The sequence below is a fragment of the Phoca vitulina genome, unplaced genomic scaffold (assembly GCF_004348235.1).
Source record: "Phoca vitulina isolate PV1807 unplaced genomic scaffold, GSC_HSeal_1.0 scaffold41, whole genome shotgun sequence".
Lineage (NCBI taxonomy): Eukaryota > Metazoa > Chordata > Mammalia > Carnivora > Phocidae > Phoca > Phoca vitulina.
The window spans coordinates 176,032-195,059 of NW_022589744.1; the positions used below are offsets into that span (position 1 = coordinate 176,032).

General features: G+C 39.5%; 1 protein-coding gene across 1 annotated transcript in view; it reads right to left on the minus strand.

Moving 5' to 3' along the window:
• Nucleotides 1-19,028, minus strand: part of NSF (N-ethylmaleimide sensitive factor, vesicle fusing ATPase) — a 142,549-nt gene that overhangs the window by 11,713 nt on the left and 111,808 nt on the right. Inside the window, exons 16-17 of the mRNA XM_032429921.1 lie at nucleotides 17,677-17,743; nucleotides 15,117-15,196 (exon numbers count right to left, since the gene is read on the minus strand). Coding sequence (XP_032285812.1) covers nucleotides 15,117-15,196; nucleotides 17,677-17,743 — 147 coding nt within the window. The remainder of the gene's footprint in view (nucleotides 1-15,116; nucleotides 15,197-17,676; nucleotides 17,744-19,028) is intronic.

Genomic DNA, 19,028 nt, shown 5'->3' on the forward strand with positions numbered 1-19,028 from the left:
ATTTCAGAATATTAAGAATTTATAAACCCAGTATGCAAAAGACTAGTCGTTCAGATCATTAACGAGAATTTACTCTGTTCAGGTATTTACGGAATTATGAGATTTGGTTTGTGCCCTCAAAGTGATTATAATTTAGCTGGGAAGAGCAAATACACATTCAGGGACCAGTACCAAGTAACACATCAGCAAACACAAACTAATCATGGCCGAGGGGACAGAGCATAAGGGAACAGTTTCATCGGAGTGGGGGCATCTAGGAAGATTCCCATAGTGCTGTAGAGTCACGGACACAGAGGAGGCCCTGGAGGAGAAGGGACGGGTCTCTAATGCTACTCAATCCTATGTGGGTGGTGGAGGCAGCTGAGCCGGAGTGCTCAGGGCTGAAAACGAAGCCTTTTTAGAGAGAGGGGAGTGGGCAGCCACTGAAAGGAAGACTCAGAATGCTTAACTAAGGAAGGAGATTTGATATAAAAAGCAACAGGAAACTAAAGAAGGTTCTTGAGGAGGCAGAAGAATGAGGAAGAGAAAGAGGATCCAGCAGCTCCAGGCAGGACGGTCTAAGGGCCGGTGGAAAGCTGGGGCACTAACGATGTGCGGCTCTCCAAGTCAGCATGCCCAAGAAGGATCTGCACCTTCCCCCCGAGACCTCACACACGACATCCTTTTTAAGGCAAGCCCAGGGCTGGCAGGCAGCAAGGGAGGAGAGGCAAGTCCCCTGATGGATAGGTGGCTTGGTGCAGTAGCAAAAGGACAGGCTCCGTCATTCACAGCTGTGTGATTCGGGGTAGATTTCACTTCTGAGTACCCGTCTCCTCCTGAGTCATACAAATGGGATAAAAATCCTACCTACCTGTCAAAGTAGAGTGGTCGGGGCGGGGGTGGGGGGAAGAAGGTTGGTGAAGGGGAGTCTTTCGGAGGAGGCAAGAATGAAAGGAGGTACGAGCTTAAATGAATGGTCTTGAGGGGAACCTGGAAAAGCACTCTGTGTAGGATGTCAGGACTCCCTAACGTTACGGTTAGGTCAGGGTTAGGTTGGGTGGGCGAGCAGTGGGGTGTCTGCAAATCCCTCTCCTCCCAACACAGGGTACTGACCAAATGATGCACATTGAGCGCATTCTCCCAACATTCACTCTCAGGGGAAGAGGAGAGCTCCAATCTTCAGTTTGACTAGGGTTCCAGTGAGGCCCAGATGAGGTCTGAACTAAAGATCAACCATCGCCTTTAGGAGTCGTGGCAGAGGGTGAGAGTGAGTGGCCTCAGCAAGAGGTTTCTAAGGGAGAGGTCAGTTCAGGGCAGGGCTGTGAAGAAGCATTCCCAGTAAGCCATGCTTTACTCTCCCACTTATCCTAGCTTCATTCACAAAATGGGAAGAATTTCACATATTTTTACTTAGTTTGTATTATTCAACACAGAGACTTTTAAAAAAAAACACCCTACCCACCATAGTTCTTATATAACTTTATCATTGCCCTTATTTGCAAGTCTGAATCTGTTCCTAGCCTGTCAACTCCCTGCGGGTAGGAGCCATGTTTTATTCATCTCTGTCCTGGTGGTGGTTAGCACAGCATGCCTGGCACACAGAAGATACTCCTGTCCTCCCTCCACCTAGAACGCTCTTCCCTTACACATCCGCATGATTCTCTCCCTGACGTCATGGGGTTGCTTCCTGCACAGGCCCACACAGCCCTGCATGCTCCGCCATTTAAAACCGCAGACTCCCCTTCTTCAGCTCCCTTTATCCTGCTCTCCGCTCCCCCCCATATGGATCACCTTTTAACATGCGAAATACTTTACTCATTTACTGTCTTTACTTATTTATTGTATTTATTGCTGGTCTTCCTTCAGGAGGACAGGATTTTTGTCTGCTTGGGTCTATTGATATGTCCAGGGCTAGCATTGTGCCTTGTACATACTGGGAAGTGAATACATTTTGTTGAATGAATGAATGGTGATCTCACTGTAGGCTTCGAGGGTGCAGATCACTCCTTCCTTGTTACAGTCTCTGTCCTGGCCCTGGAAAAATGCACGTTATACCAAGTGTTCAACAGGAAAATAACTATCTACCATTTCAGAGTCTATACCTCGGAGCCCCAAATGGGGAATGCTATAACAAGTTTTCAAGAAAATAATCTAGAATGAATGGCAGGTATGCTTCATTTACAATGTCAGTGGATGCCATAAGGCTGTCATTCTCTTTCTTTTAGTTAATCAACTGATAGTTAAGCTATTGATTGGATAATACAGACTTCTCTAACAGGGAAAAGAGGAGATTCATTAGAAGCCATTAAGTCAAGCTAGTGAAATAACAAGTATTATTAAGCATCTCCTACAACTCTTAAGTTTCCCCAAAACAAGGGAGAAAATTGACTACCACTAAAAACAACCAGGAGCCAGGACAGTAAAAGGAGAGGTTGGGGCCTCTTTGCATATTCTGCATGCATTTCTGATTTCTCATGCTCAAATGTCTGGTAACTTTTTTTGTGTGTGTGGTTAAATGTTTAAGTTGAATACCAAAGGAAGGATGTTTCAAATAAATCATGCTACAACTAGGCAGACAACTACACTTGAACTTTCCATTAGATTTTCCCCTGAAGCAAATTCTTAGTCTACTGTCTTTTAACCATCCTCATGGTGCTGCTAGCAGGGCAGAGGACAATAAAGAGGGGAATTCACGATGCAGATTGGATATGAAATGAGAAACTTCACTCCAAATAATTTAAAATAATTACTATAGGCAAGAGCAAACCACTTTATGATATTACAGAATATTTTAGTATCAATTTGTGAAAAAGACACTGAATCATCAGATTTTATACTTGAGTAGCTCTTGAAGATTACCTCGTCTAAAGATGACCTAATCCTCCCCTGGTTATTTTGTAGATGAGAAACCTGGGATGAGAGGTGAAGTGACCTGTCTGCAGCTTTTATACCCAGGCAGGGAGCTGAAGTTAGAGTTCAGGCCTCTTAGATATTTCCGTTATGCTTTGCTGTCCATTGTTCTCATCTGTGCAATTTTTAACTCATATCAGCAATGGCTGATCTCTTAATTATGAGTCAGGGAGACACACCACCTAGGAATTATGATCTCTGAGCTCTTAGGAGAAAAGTTTAAATTAAGAAAATAAAGCTGTACTGACCATGCCACAGTATTCTTAATGCCGAAAGGAACAGTTCTCATTAGAAACTGAACTAAGACGACCACTGATTCATTAGCAGATTCAAACTCCTCAGTCTTGCATCCACAGGAAGTTTCCCTCCCTCTCTGGATGTTTAGTTTGATGCGCCCCACAATGACCTCTGTGCTCTAATCAGGTCAATTTTCTTCTTCCTTCTCATTTAATTTCTACCTCTGTGACTTTTATCCACAGCCTTCCTCTTTATCGAAACGCTTTCCGGAGTTTTCTAGCAGTCTGCAATGGTCTCTTATGTCCAAGATATTTCAGAACTTGCCTTCTCTCCACACTCTGCCCTCACTTAACCCGACACAACTCCATGTACTCCTGCAGGCCCCAACCTTTTCGAACACAGATCAACATGCGCTCACTTAACTGGAGGCCAATCTGCTAAACAATTCAGCTATCCAGAACACAGAACCAAGAAATAAGCAAAAATCCTCTAACTTCTAGGACCAAAACAAAACAAAATAAAGTGAGACTCAAGTGACTTTACTCACTGCTAGTGTCACCTTATCCACTAGGCACGTGGGCACAGTGGCCAGGGCCCATAAAACTTGGAAGGGCCCACAAATATATATACATATATTTTTTAAGTAGGCTCCATGCCCAGCGTGGAGCCCAACGCAGGCTCGAACTCACAACCAGGAGATCAAGACCTGAGCCAATCATCAAGAGTTGGACACTTAACTGACTGAGCCACCCGGGTGCCGCTCTCTTTTCTTTTAAAACCAGAAGAAAACAAAGAACTTTCAAGTCAAAAAAAATGTTTTCTTGTTGTTGTTGTTTTTAAAGATTTTATTTGATTTCATTTTTTATTTTTTTTAGGTGGGGGAAGGGCAGAGGGAGGGAGAGAATCTTAAGCAGGTTCCATGCCCAGCACACAGCCTGACTCGGGGCTCGATCTCATGACCTTGAGATCATGACCTGAGCTGAATTAAGTCGGATACTCAACTGACTGAGCCACCCAGGTGCCCCTAAAGATTTTATGTTTAACTCTACACCCAACGTGAGGCTCAAACTTACAACCCTAAGATCAAGAGTCACACAGGCACCCCTAGAAAATGTTTGAAATACCAACAGTTGGAAAATAAAATTCTGAATTTTTTTTATGGAAGAAAGGGCCCATGTAAGTCATAATGTGGCTCTGTTCATAGGAAAGCTCCTTCAGCTCTTGTGGCCTGGTTATTCTTCCTTTACAAACAACTCAGGAGTCCCAGTGGTTGCCTTTTTTAGTTCACAGCTGACCAGAAGCAGCAAATTAGAAAAGTGGGAACCATCAGAGGCAGGTAGGCTAACACAATTCAATGGGATTTTGCAAGTCACAGCTAATAGCAAAACCATTAAGAACAAGAAAAGGTACAAAAAACTAAAACAAAACAAAACAGGGCACACTGGGCCTATTTCATGACTACCTTGACAGAGCTGTACACATTCCAACAGTTCCTCCTGTTACCCATGATATTACTGACCCATGTGATTATGATTTGTAATGATGATCCTTATTCTTTAACACAGTTCAGACACCAAAAATTATACAGCAATTTTTTCCTCTTAAAAAAGGCTAAAGTATAACAACAATAGATATTTAAAGAGGTTAAGCTTTCATCATCTGAAAAAAAATAAAGCTTTTGATTTCTTATGAATTCCTATTCTTGTCTCCAGGGAAACTGAATATGCCATATGAAGCCTGAGATAAGTATTATACACAAAACATATCCTTACATTTCCAAATATCAGTTAGTGTGTAAATAATAAAAATTTGCTAATTCTGGCATAGACGCATCTTTCACCATCTCTCCTCATTGCTTCAGAGCTGGAATTCCTTAGCATGGCAGCATGGCCCTGACAAACCCCCCTTCTACTCATCTTTCAAGACCAAGATCAAGAACTATTTGTGGAACATTTGCAGATTTTCTCAGCAAAATGGACTGTGCTTTCCTTTATGTTCCACTGGAACCCACACAACTTATAAAACTAGATACATCATGTTTACACATCTCTCTCTGTCACTGGATTGTGACAGGGATACAAAAAACAAAACCCTTCCTTGGTGGATGAAGTAGAAAAGTGTGCAGCTACTTTGCCCCACCCCCAAAGCCCCAGTACCTTGTAGGAGCAACTCTCAGGGCTAAGGTTGCCAGATAAAGCCCCAAGTTATGCCCCAAACACTGCACGAGATATACCAAAAATTATTTGATATCTTTCTAGAATTCAAATTTAACTGGGTGTCCTTTATTCGTATCTACCAAATCCAGCAACCCCACTCAGAGAGGATGCAGCCCCACACCAGGGTGGATGGCTTGGTGAGCAAAGTGTGGGCTGAATGTTAACTCTCAATTGTCACTTGACTTTGTACACACCTTGTTCACCAACTGCACAACTGACCAGGTGGTCCTGGATGATGAGCTCTCTGAGGGCGGGCAGTGTCTCATTCATCCTTTATTTTACAGTGTGGAACAAAATGCTTATTGAGTGCACATCCCAGGGAAAGCATATACTCTATAAAGTCACATTTCAAACTTGCATGTCAAAAGAAATATTTCTGGATGGGGAAAAAAAACCTTCCCAATGCCCTTCCATGGAACTTAATACAATTGTCACCATCTGTCTTCGTCAACCTTGGTCACACTGCCATTCCAGCATCAGAAGTTCCTACTGGAAGCACAACACTGAGCTGACTGCCAGGTGGGTCTCCAAGGACAACTGGGAGAGGCATGAGACACTTTCACGCTTCTCCTCTCAGGACCACAGGGCGTCTTACAGACTAGACCTTAAATTAAATCAGCCTTACAAGAAAAAACAAGGTTAAAAAAAAAAATTACACACAGACAAGCTTAGAGACAAAGGTACATCCATTTAACCCTGTTAGGCAAATAGCAAATCAGTTGGAAAGACTGGAATTAAAGAATTTTGACAGTTATATGCTGCTAGTTAAAAATGAAAACAATGGTATACACATTAAGTTTTTCTTTTTTCCTGATTATAAAGTAATAAATGCTTACTGTTGAAAGTTTATAAAATGTAGGAAGCAATAAAGCAGAAAAAAAATCACCTATAACCCTGCCATCTAGGGTACAGCAGGGGCCTTCAAGATAGAGAAATAATAGAACTTCCTTTTATTTTTTATTGCATTCTTCAAAAAATTTTTTTGTGTGTATGTTTTAAAATGAACATCATCTTATAGAAGAAGAGATGTATTAAAATGTTGGGAGGATAAGCTCATATGCTTTTTTTTTACTGGTAGGGGTACGCCTTCAAAAAGCTGGGGGGCCACTGACATAAAGGCAACCAAAAGGAACAATTCTGGCATTACACCCCCTCACCCCCAGTCCTTTTTTCTTTGACTGAAATCACACTCGGAGAGCAACTCAGGATTAAGTGAAAGGTGACTTGACAGTTATGCAGGCAGTTTCTGACACAGGCCCAGTTTATATAGACAGTGGGTTACTGGCTGGGTGGTCAGAGTTTTCCATCTGACTGGTTAATTTCTCCCTGTCTTTCCTTCCCATTATTGCCCCTCTTATTCTGGAAACTGGCCCCCTTCTTCAGCTTGCTCCAGGGCTGGCTAAGGCAGACAGGGGCTGCAAGGAGTAAGATGGCTGGCAGAGAAAGCTGCTATGCTCTTTCTTCCGGATTTCTAGGGCTGGTTTCTCCAGCAGCAGCCACGTGGAGCCGAGCTCCTTTGATATGCGTTGTTTGCTTTGTTGGTTTTATATATTTTTTGTGTGAGGAAAGACGACAGAGTTTTCTTTGAAGTGAATAATAAACTAATAACTGAGTTGTGCTTTGCAGTTTACAGAGAACTACAATAAATACTTATTGTATTTAATTCTCACATCCTCAACTTCAATATTACTATTGTTCTTATTCTAGAAAAGTGAAAATTGAGGCTCAGAAGTGGCTGAATTCAAATTCAAGTCTTTGAATTCGAACCTTGTGCTCTTAGGTCCACCACCAATGCTAGTTCTATGTGTAGTTAAGACCCACCATCTTCAAAATACCCATTCGTAGTAAATATTATCATCCGCATAGCCTAAATGGTTTAAAAAAAAGGAAAGAAAAGGCGGGGCCCCTCAGATTGTCTGAAGCCTGCCTGTGGAAGCCCTCTTTCCATTCCCCAATGTGAGGGGCAAGGAAGGCTGTCAATACGAAGATGTGGCTGTAGACCAAGTAGTGACTTAAAAAGATCAAGACCTCGTTCCATCTACACATCCCAATAACTATGAGGAATACTGACAGACTGTTCTGGACCTTTTGTAAGATTCCTCTTACTGGCTCTTCTTTCCCAACAGCTGTTATGCCATATCCCTAGGAAATCTCCAAAGATCTGCGTACTTGTTTCAGGGACAAGAAGGCAGGAGAGAAGCTGTGAGACACTACTCTGGTCCACCCTAAGTTAGGAGAAAAGGGGAGCTTTAGTCACAAGCAACAGGTGGCTTTAGGGGAAAAGCAAGTAGGTGGGTCAGTCCTTGGAGGCTGAAGATAAATGTAATAGGTAGTGTCCTCAGGGATCTGACAATGGCCAGAAGCCCTGTTCCTCCCTCAAATCCTTACCCTGTTGAGCCCTGAACCTCCTGTCTCTATTTCATTCTTCATTTATAACAGGGATCTCTAATTCTCAGACCAGAGTACTCAGGAAGCTTCTAAATTCCAGCACATGGGAGAGAGGGAAGCAGGGCATACTTATGTTTTCCCAGTACTGCAAATGAGGGAAGCTGTATCTGGGCGCTCAAGGCTGGAACTCCAGCTCACTTTCTGATGATCTGCTACATATAGCAGTTGCATTTTTTAGTTTTCCTATTTTACAGGCTAAAAAGATTCTGTGGACTATCTAAAGGCACCTCTTTTCTTCAAAAACAAACAAACAAACAAACAAACAAACAAACAAACTGGAAAATACATTTCTAGTTCCATACAATAGTCTTAATGAAATACTAGACCCTCTAAGAACTTTGAAACAGCCACAAAACAGGAACAAACAGAATCTGAGATGGTCAACCCTTGGCCCCAAGCAATGGGAATATTCCAATCAAGAGAACATCCATTCTCTTTTCGAAGATGTTAGGATAAGACTCTATAAATCAATCCTTTACAGATGGCATGCTCTGTGGACAATGGCAGGTTCCTCCTTTTCAGTAACTCCATGCTCTTCACGATAAAGCATCAGTACCTTCTATCTGTGTAGTCCGCAGGTTTATAGAGGACCTCACAATACATTATCTTCGTTGGCCAATGGGGTAGGTACTGCAGGGAGAATTACCTCCATTTTACAGATGAAGAAATACACAAAGATATTAAGGGACTAGGTCAAAGTTGACTAAGCTACAACTCAAACTCAGGTTTTCTGACCCCAATAAAGAGCAAGTTCTGCAGAGGGGGGTCCTCACAAGATTCATGGCACTGTGGAATATTATGGTACTAAAATCAACACTTTTCTAACGCTGACGTCATGTCACAATAACATATTTATGGCAATAGTGCTCAGTGAAGACATTCTGGCAGGGAGAGAATATTGTTCTCAGCACCATTAGCAGTTCACCGATGATTAAACTTTAGATACTTAATTTTGAGTTAGCTGAAAATGGTGTATACGTGTCTTACAATTTTTTGTATTCATTAATACCTATTATAGATGTGCTCTACCAAACCAAACAAAAACCCTATTTTGAAACCATGTTTTTTTTAAATGTGTATCTGTTTTTATTTATTTACTTGATTTATTTTTTAAGTAGATTCCACACCCAACGTGGGGCTTGAACTCACGACCCTGAGATCTAGTCTCACATGCTCTACTGACTGAACCAGCCAGGTGCCCCTGAAAACGGTTTTATTCAGCAGGTATCTGTAGCAATATTTTATAAAAGGACTCACTAAATTTCTTTCACTAGTTTTTATGTGCCTGAAATCATTCTCCATATATATGTATATATGTATATATATAGAGAGAGAATGTATATATGTAGAATGTAAATATATGTAATATTCAATATACATGGAGAATGTAAATATATATAATATATTCAATTTACATAGAACTTTCTGAGACAACCTACTATACTAAGCGAAGTATAGAGAATTTTATAAACTATAGTAGCCATCTAATGTCACTGACTTAATAACTGGAAAAACTGGGCCACTGAATTGTCAACCATCATACAGCTTTTCTTCAACAAAGCAGTCCAATGCACAAGTCATCACATCAGTGATTACGATTAATGTGTCTGGCAAAATGACTATACCTCTTTCCTAAAGTGGTTATACATCTTATTGAGTCATATTGTAGTTATTAGCCAGAGTTAATTTTGAACAGATAGATGGGGAGATACTCATGTTTAGGCCTGCACGATTTGGAGTCTCTTCCATTATCTGCTTCTTTCGCTGAAGCAACCCAAAGGCTGAAGAGTTGCTTAATATTACCAAGACTTCCAATAACATCTCTGAAGTAAGACTGTACTCAGATGTCGTGTCAGGATTACATGAAGAGCAATCTTGTCTAGAGACTGGTGATGTTAAAATCCACGGGACAAACAGATACCCCTGCCCGAGTTCCCACTAGCAGCTCACTATAGTTTTTTTTTGGTACGTGATGCCAGTCCTGGCTCTAAACCCCTACTTCTTTCTTACTAGGTAATATTCCTAGGTGCCAGAGCAGCGAGGAAGTTGTTTTTTTCAATAACATTTACTTTAACAAAAACTCTAACAACCGCTAGGTCTGAATTCTACTTCAGTAATACTGCTATGAATTCAGAGTGGTCTTCTCTTGTAAGAGTTTACAGTTTCCAAAGAGTTTTCCAACTGGTATGCTGCAAAGGAGTTCTAGGTGGACAAAGATATCAGTTCTCATCAGCCCTGGGGAAGGCTGGGTGGCACCTGGGGCAGGGGGGACTGCGCTGAGAGTGGTGGCAGCCATTTACCCAAGTACCTCAACAGACGCTACCATTTTCTATATACTATTACACTGAACTCAAAGAGGAATGGTTCTCCATGAGTGGCAAGGCCATTCTGGTAGCTATAGATGCAGTCTTCCAATCTGATTCCCCAAAGCGTCAAGTAAACCTAGCACTGAAGCAGTCAGGTTAATGGGCTTAACTAACTACTCCCGCACTTGTTGAGGAAACTGGGAAGTCATGTCATTTTAGAGCTTGAGGAGTTCCTTTGCGGGCACTTAATTTTGTCTCCCAAAAAAAGAAAAAAAGAAGGTGCCAGAAGAGCTCTCTGAGAAAAATAATAAAGCTGTCGATGCTGCAGGTTGCGGGAAGATTTACCTGGCCTTACGGCTTTCCTACCGTTTCTTCCTTGACATTAAGACTAAGGCTTTCATCCTCCTGATGTTGAAAAGCACATTCCCCTCAACTTCCATAAATCTGCAAAACCTGAAAAGAGCCCCAGTGTCACTGAGTAAAAGAGCCGGCTTTAGGAATCTCACTGGAAGGAGGGGTGTCTTCAAGCCTCTCACTGCTAAGCCGGACATTTCCTAACACTGGACAAATTGTACATCCAGCTCGGGGAGGGTGAACTGCAGTGGTCTTTTACCCTCCGAGCCAATTGTTAGCTTTTCACAGGAATCAGCAGGGAAGCACATGTGAAACCTCTGTGGTGCCGGTGAGCACCCCCATGCCTTGTGTGACTCTGCATGTAGATGAAGCAGGCCGGGGGCTTTCCGAGCCGTGGCCGGGAGTTCTCAGAGCAGCCCTTTTCTCCCGCGGGGCTCCCTGCTGGGACAGCCCTTTTCAGTGTTCTACCCCCCCTCGATCTCTTCTCCTGCACAACACAGGGCAACTTGATTGAAATAAAGACCTAGGGAACATGTTTTATTTTCTCCTGTTCAATCCATTTTAGAAAAGCTTTTAATTGGTTTTAAAAAGATGCTAAACAAAATGTGATGATGTTTTTCAGTCTTCATGAACTACAGATACCACTTTTTATACTTTCAAAGGGCTAATAAATCAATCATGAAATTAACTCTCCAGCTAAATTTAAAGCAAACCCACTGTATACCGGGTTCATTAAAAATCTATGCATTTACTTAGAAAAATTTAAAATTCAAAGAAAATTATCCTAGTAACTGAAATCTGACTTGAATTTTTAGTCCTACACTGAAAATCCAAGACCAAAGCAATCACAAAGGGAAAAAAAGAAGGCTTGTGAACCAGTTTTAATAAGCCAATTTACAACGAGGGAGGGGTGTGGGGGAGGGGAGGAGGAGAAAAGAGAATATCTTGATACATAACAACATAGTGCCCCTGAAGGGATTCTTTTATTTGAGCATGTGCACACATGCACACATAATTTTTCTGTGTGAAAGCTGGAATTACAACAAATACAATATTAAGGATTCTGTGGCTGATATGATTACTATATTGTATCCATGCACAATTCCTCTTTTTAAAGAAAAATGCCTTCAACTTCTGTTTTCTGGACAGTGATAAAAATAATAGTTTTCTACCATCCTACGTGGCTCTACAACACTCAGATTCATACACTTTTAATATTTAATTGAAAACATCTGAAAAACCTAACATGGATAATGGTTTGGTGAACTGAATGCTTCCACTTTAGAAAGACAAAAATTCTCGACACTGGATCAGCCTGAAAATTTTCCCTTGTTCTCCTGAGAGAATACACACTAATTTAAAAAGCAAGGTGGTACAGAAAAAGCGTATTTTTATCTTGTCAAATGTACGCCAACTAGAGATATTTGAAACATTAACTTCTCCGGCCACGGATGCACTTATATAGCAGGCCAGGTCAGAGTCACCAAATTCTGATTAATGACAGGCTGGTAATCCTTAAAAGAGAATCCCTGCCATTTCCAATCACTAAGGCAACCAGATCTATCTTTGTCTCCTTACATATTCCTATACCTTTCCTTTTCAGTCCTTAGAGAAATGCATTCCACATCCCTTTTTAATGATCCAATCCCTGTTTCTAGGACTTCTCCCAAGTTGGGCCATGTACCTGGGATGCTCAGTCCTTGCTTCTAGCTCTCCCTATAACCCTCCTTTCATCAATTAAGTAGCTTCTGCAATCACTTTCTTCTTTAAAATCTGTTTTATTGAGATATAAGTCATAGAACACACAATTCACTGATTTACAGTGTACAATTCAATGGTTTTTAGTATATTCACAGAATGTGCAACTATCACCATGATCAATTTTTGAAACCCCGCACCCATTAGCAGTCACCCCTCATTCTCCCTATCCACCCCTCCCAGTCCTAGGCAACCATGAATCTACTAGATTCTGTTTCACAGATTTGCCAATTCTGGACCTTTCATACAAATGGAACCAACCTGTGGTCTTTTATGATTGGCTTCTTTCACTTAGCATGTTTTCATGGTTCATCCATGTTGCAGCATGTAACAGGACTTCATTTCTTTTTATTGCTGAATGATATTCCATTGTATGGATATGCCATGGTTTATTTGTGAACATCTGGGTTGTGTCCACTTTTTGGCTATTATGAATAATGCTGCTTTGAACACATGTACAAGCTTCTGTGTGGACATATACTTTCATTTCTTTGGGGTATATACCTAAATTGTTGGGTCATATTGTAACTTTACCTCTAACCTTTTGAGGAACTGCTAGGCTATTTCCCAAAGGCTGCACAATTTTTATATTCCCAGCAGCAGTGTATAAGGGTTTCAATTTCTCCATATGCACAGCAACACTTATTATTATCTGACTTTTTGGTTATAGCCACCCTGGTGGGTATGAAGTGGTATCTCACTGTGGCTTTGATTTGCATTTCCCTGATGGCCAATGATGTTGAGTATCTTTTCATGTGCTCGTTGGCCATTTGAAATTTATTTATTTTTGAATGTTTTCACTTTAATCATACCTTGCCAAATATAAATTACAAAAATACAAAATAGTTAAGCCCACCAAAATGAGCACTCAAAAAATATCTTTAGAAGTATGTTATCTATATTTTTTGTTGAATAGGTTATTCATGAAGTACATCTGTATAAACTTGTGCCAGACGCTGTGAGATTTAAAAATATTAGATAATGTTCCTTTCCTCAAGAATTTTACATTTTTACAAAATGGAAAGTTATTCCTAAGTCTTTAATCAAAATGCTGCAAGTCTTTTTAATATGCTCTATTTATTTCTATCAGTATCTATTTTGGATTACAATAATTCTCAACCAGGGAATGTCTCTCTGTTTAAATAAATGTATTTAACAATGTAAAGGACAGTTTGAAAAACATCATTGAAAAATTATTCTTCCTTCTCCCAAATGACTTCTAGCATAAATTCTTTTTAGCTAAAGATTGAATAAGATATATATATTTTTAAAGATTTAATTAATTTATCTGAGAGATAGAGAGAGAGAGAGCACGAGCAGGGGGGACGAGTAGAGGAAGAAGCAGGCTCCCTGCTGAGCAATGAGCCCAAAGCGGGACTTGATTCCAGGCCCTGGGATCATGACCTGCTTAACCAAATGAGCCACCCAGGCGCCCCTGAATAAGATATAAATTTAAATGCCTGGAGAAAGTCTCCCAATCTAATAATTTTTAAAATGCTACTTCATAGGAAAGGATTTTTTTGTATGTGATATATACGGATATTGGGGTTATTTACTTTTTCCAACAACTTTATTTATAAAGATTTTATTTATTTACTTGAGAGAGAGAGACAGAGTGAGTGTGCCTGTGTGAGCAGAGGGAGAGGGAGACAAGTAGAGTTCCCACTGAGCGGGGAGCCCGACAGAGGGCTCGACCCCAGGACCCTGGATCATGACCTGAGCCAAAATCAAGAGTCGGATGTTTAACTGACTGAGCCAACCAGGTGTCCCTTTTCCAGCAACTTTAGATTTATCTATTTACATATTTATTGAAGGAATCAGAGAAAGGAAAAATAAATACTCACTTCTCTAACTTCAGCCCATCTAGGATGAGCTAAAACTCCAATTACTGGGAATGATGGTTTATGGAAAAATGATTACAAAATTCTTACAGTGCATATATATGGTAAATTTTCAAGGTTGTTGTACCTTATGTTTCTTTTCACTACTCTAGAAATACAAAAAATCAAAAATATCCTAGAAAATCAAGACCCATCACTTTTAGTTCTAACACACACACACACAATTTTAACTGTTAAATTAAAAAGCAGATTCACCAACTTAACATGAAATATTTTCCATACAGCCCAGTTAAGATCTCTAACTTCAAATACAAGATTCCCATAGACATTAAGATGTTTTTCAAGTTACCCCTTTGTATCTGTCTTTGGCATTTCTCAAAGGTTACAGCACACAAAATCAATCAAGAGAATTTGTCTTGTGTCATAGCCAAACATGCTCTGGCAGCCTCTACATAATTAACATATTTAACCAACCCCCATAGATTACTTTTAAATGTGGTTAAGTTACCAAAATCACCAGTCTCCAGTAGCCACATCAATAAAAATGCAACCACATGAACAAAGATCCTGGCTATGAACTCCCTCCTCAAAAGTGCCACATGACACAAGAGAAATAATTTAAGCTTAACTGTAAACATTTTTTAAAAAGAAAAAGAAAAATCTGCCTACAGGAAATAAATATCCCCAAATATAATTTCTTAGGAAAAATCTCTATCAAACGACAAATGAAACAAATTGGAATGTATATTCAATCCCTTCTACATGAATATCATGATGTCTCATGGGAGATGAAGGTGGCTAGGGATGTGTAATATCCTGGGGAATTTATAGAACAACAAAAACAGAACATTAATCGAAACTAGGATTTGGGGATATTCAGAAAGGAAACTTCTCTGTTAAGAAAATCATTTACCTTAAAACAGAAGGCCAGACCAGATGACTTTTCCAAAGCCCCTCAACAACAATTTTATGTTTATGATTGCTCGCTTATTTAGCAGCTTATTTGCACCATTATATGCAATATACTGGAAAAATTCTGTGAAAATGTTTCTTATGCTATTTTTTACCTGAGGAGGTGCCTTTTTGAGAAGCACAAGAAGAGCCTGTAATACCAGATTAGAAAATCGAGGGCCAATAGGGACATAATCTGGAAGAGAAACATTGCTATGTTTTAGGGATTCGATACACGTCTGCACATATTCCAAACATTCAGATTTTTCTGCATCAAGAGTAAACATAGTCCTAGGTAACTGTCATGCAACTAACGATAATTAGAAAAATAGTATCTGCAATAACTTAAAAGCTTAAAAGGTTATGTAAGAACTCTCACCTGTAAATTTTTTTTAAAAAGCTTCTAAATATCCATTTTGAGTTCAGGTAGACATTTTTTTTTAAATTTTATTTTATTATGTTAATCACCATACATGACATCATTAGTTTTTGATGTGGTGTTCCGTGATTCATTGTTTGTGTATATCTTTGTCTAATATTCGGAGACAGTTGTTTTTGTTTGTTTGTTTTTGTTTTTTTAAGGAAGAAAAAAACCCAGGTGTATTTACCAAGCATTTCCAAGAAATTACTGCAAACTCTGGTAATATAGTAAGCTCACAGGCAACAACACATACTAGAAAATGAGTAGAGGGGGAAATGGCAATTACTAATGTACATAAGGTACTTCAGTATAACTGAAATGATGGTAGAGTCACTAAGACTGGTCCTCAGATGGTGAAGAACAGAGAACTTTCTAAAATTTTCTGTTAAACTTCTACTAATTCTTCAAGATTCAGCATAAATGCCCCTCCCCAGCTTTCTCTGCATACTGCATATATATGTACCCTTGCCTTATGCTTAGAACTACCTTCAGGCACCAGCCCTCTGAAGTCAAAAGTGATCTTTCCCCTTTCTGAATATCCAGAACACATAGCACATTCTACTTTGCAGTAATTTTTACCAATGTGTTACAACAACAGCATGTTACTTATTTTTTCTGAGACCCTAATAATTCTACCACAGTAGTAAGGGCTCAGCTTACTTGTCGAATAAATGAACAAACAAGTACAGATAATAACTATTCATACAAGTGAAAATATACTCAGAGGGCACACATTCCTGACATAGTAGTGTTGCTATGACCACACATCTCAATTGTGTTTAGATAAAGGAATTTACACAGAGCTATGAGTTTGTGCTTAAAAGCTTTTAAAGAAATAATCCTATAAACTAGGCTGAAATGTATCAAAAATAGCAGACCAAAAACCCCAGGTCACTAGATAAAACTATCACATTAAGAAGACCTCAGATACACCTTATTACATATAGGTACATCTTTGCTTTATAACAAACATTGCCTTAAGAAACAAGAAAATAAATAACGGAGGACCTGAAGCAAGCCTGAAAATCATGAGGAAAATATGGTAAGAACAGTTGACTTGAAATCATTACTACACCATTTTGGATAGCTTAAGAAGGCATTACTCAGGTGTTGGGTAGTATTTTCAGAAGTTTATGAAGTCACCATGTGGGTTCAATTTCAATACAGTTATCACAGCATCCCGAGTCACAATTATAATGCATTTATTCCAGATTTATCTAATTTTTGCAATGAAATAAAATATAAGTAACAACACTTTTCTGGCATTTACTGGGATATTACACCTTATGAGTTGCATACAGGGACTGTCTTATTATTCATCTTTGTATCCTATAGCAGTGCATTTTATTTTATTTTTTAAAGATTTTATTTATTTATTTGACAGAGAGAGAGAGAGAGACAGCGAGAGCAGGAACACAAGCAGGGGGAGTGGGAGAAGGAGAAGCAGGCTTCCCATGGAGTGGGGAGCCTGATGCAGGGCTCGATCCTGGTACCCTGGGATCATGACCTGTGCCGAAGGCAGACGCTTAACGACTGAGCCGCCCAGGCGCCCCCGTAGCAGTGCATTTTAGCATAAGAGATGGGTAATCAATATTTTAAAAATTTTTTTTAACTATACAGCACCTGTAAACATTTCAGAATGTTTTCAACACTGTTACCCCATTTTTGTCTGCACAATTACTCAATGGGATAAGTAAGGAAGGGAACACAGCCTCTGTTCTTATAAAACAGGCACATTTGATTTCATTGCAAAAATTAGGTAAATCTGGAATAAATGCATTATAACAGGGACTTGTTCTTATAAAACAGAGACTGAGGTACAAGAGAACTTGCAGCTTCTCCCAAGTGTTATTTCACTCCATTCATAAGCCCTTCTTCCCTTAGTTCTGTCGAAGTTCCTAAGTGGAAATTCTGGGGTACAGGCAAGCTCAGAGGTACTAAATAGCAAATATATCCATCAATGGAAACTACTAATCATTTACTAGGGGCAGAGAACTCTGTGGAAGAAACAAAATAATATGAGGTGTGGGCCCTGACGGGAAAGCAGTTTATGATGGAGTTACGGTCATAAGGCATATTTAACATGAATACCATCACTGACTTCAGATATAACAGATAACATAATTCCTTGTAAGACAAAGAAAAGTATTTTTATTGCCCTATAGTTTATAAATACCCGTTATTTTTCTCTTGTACTTTGTGAGACATTAGTGTAATGTCGCAAAGATAGTACAATGGCAGAGGTTATGACTTACCAAGCAGTCTTTCAATGTCATCCACAACCACACAACTAAGCTGGGATTTGTACGCATCATCAAAGATCTGGAAGAAAGTAAAACCATTTATTATCTCACTGCTCTCCATAATTTCCAAGAAGATAAAATTTAGTTAATTCTTGAGTAATGCCTACACGAAACACAGTAAAACACCACTATTTCAGACTCTCCTACATTAGAATTTAACAGATAATAGGATTTTAAAACTAAGAGTTCTTACAACTTAAAAATGAGGAAATTGAGGCCCAAACAGTTAAATGACTTTGCTCAAGATGACACAAATGGATCTTGGCTGAGCAAGGAGAAGGGTAATGCTGTTTTCAGCCCCACGAGCTGGATGTGTCACACCTGGGCATGCTGAGGAGCAGCTGGTCATGAATCAACTGACAAATCCCATCAAGTATATCACAATGGTCTCCCCTGTGTCAGGAGCGTGACTTCAGTGTTGTGACTCAAGAGCTAGATGGAGCCACAAGGGATGGGTAGAATAAAACTGAACGTCGTTTTATTATTGGTGAGAACTGTGGCCCTGTTAAGCAGGAGCAACACTAAGAGAACAGAATCCTGTTCACTCAAATCAGACCATAATGGTCAAAATGTTCACGGAAGAATTAAAGTTGGTTATAAAGGATTAGACAGATGTATCTTTAGAACCAGACAAAAGATAATAGTACACTGTCTTAAGACAGTGAAAGAAATGCAATAAAGCAAGCAGTAAAGGAAGCTATTATATCCTGACAAGGATGTAGCAATTTCAAGCCAGACAGAAGACTTAATTTATGTATAAGTTGGACGTAAGTGCCCTCAGCCTTGAGACCAGCCTTTTCATAAATGTGGGGGTTCCTATTCTAGGGGCTATAACTGGGGTTCAGGGCACCCCATGGATGTCAACGGTAAGAATTAATTTCTGCATCCCAGCCCAGTCTCCCTGGTTGATAAATAACCTCAATGCACCAAGATGGTAACCACACCCTCCACCCATCTTGCTTGGGGTGGCATAATATTCTTCTGTGGTTATCTTTTAACCAGAGATAATTAAGTATTAGGCACAGAAATAAAGTAAATCACGTCTTCAGTATTAATATTTTTCATATTAAATTTAAAGACAACTTGTGTATACTTGGTCTCGAAAGTATTTGTAACAATTAAGAAAATTTACCATCAAGATTAATCATTAGCCTTACTAGTTCGTCAAGATTAATAGATTAGCCTTACTAGTTCAATTTAAATACGCCATTGAATAATTCATTTTGATAAACTTTTACATTGGAAGGTAAAAGATAAATTTAATAGCCTTACAAATGGTAAAGATAATCTAAGATGCACCATAT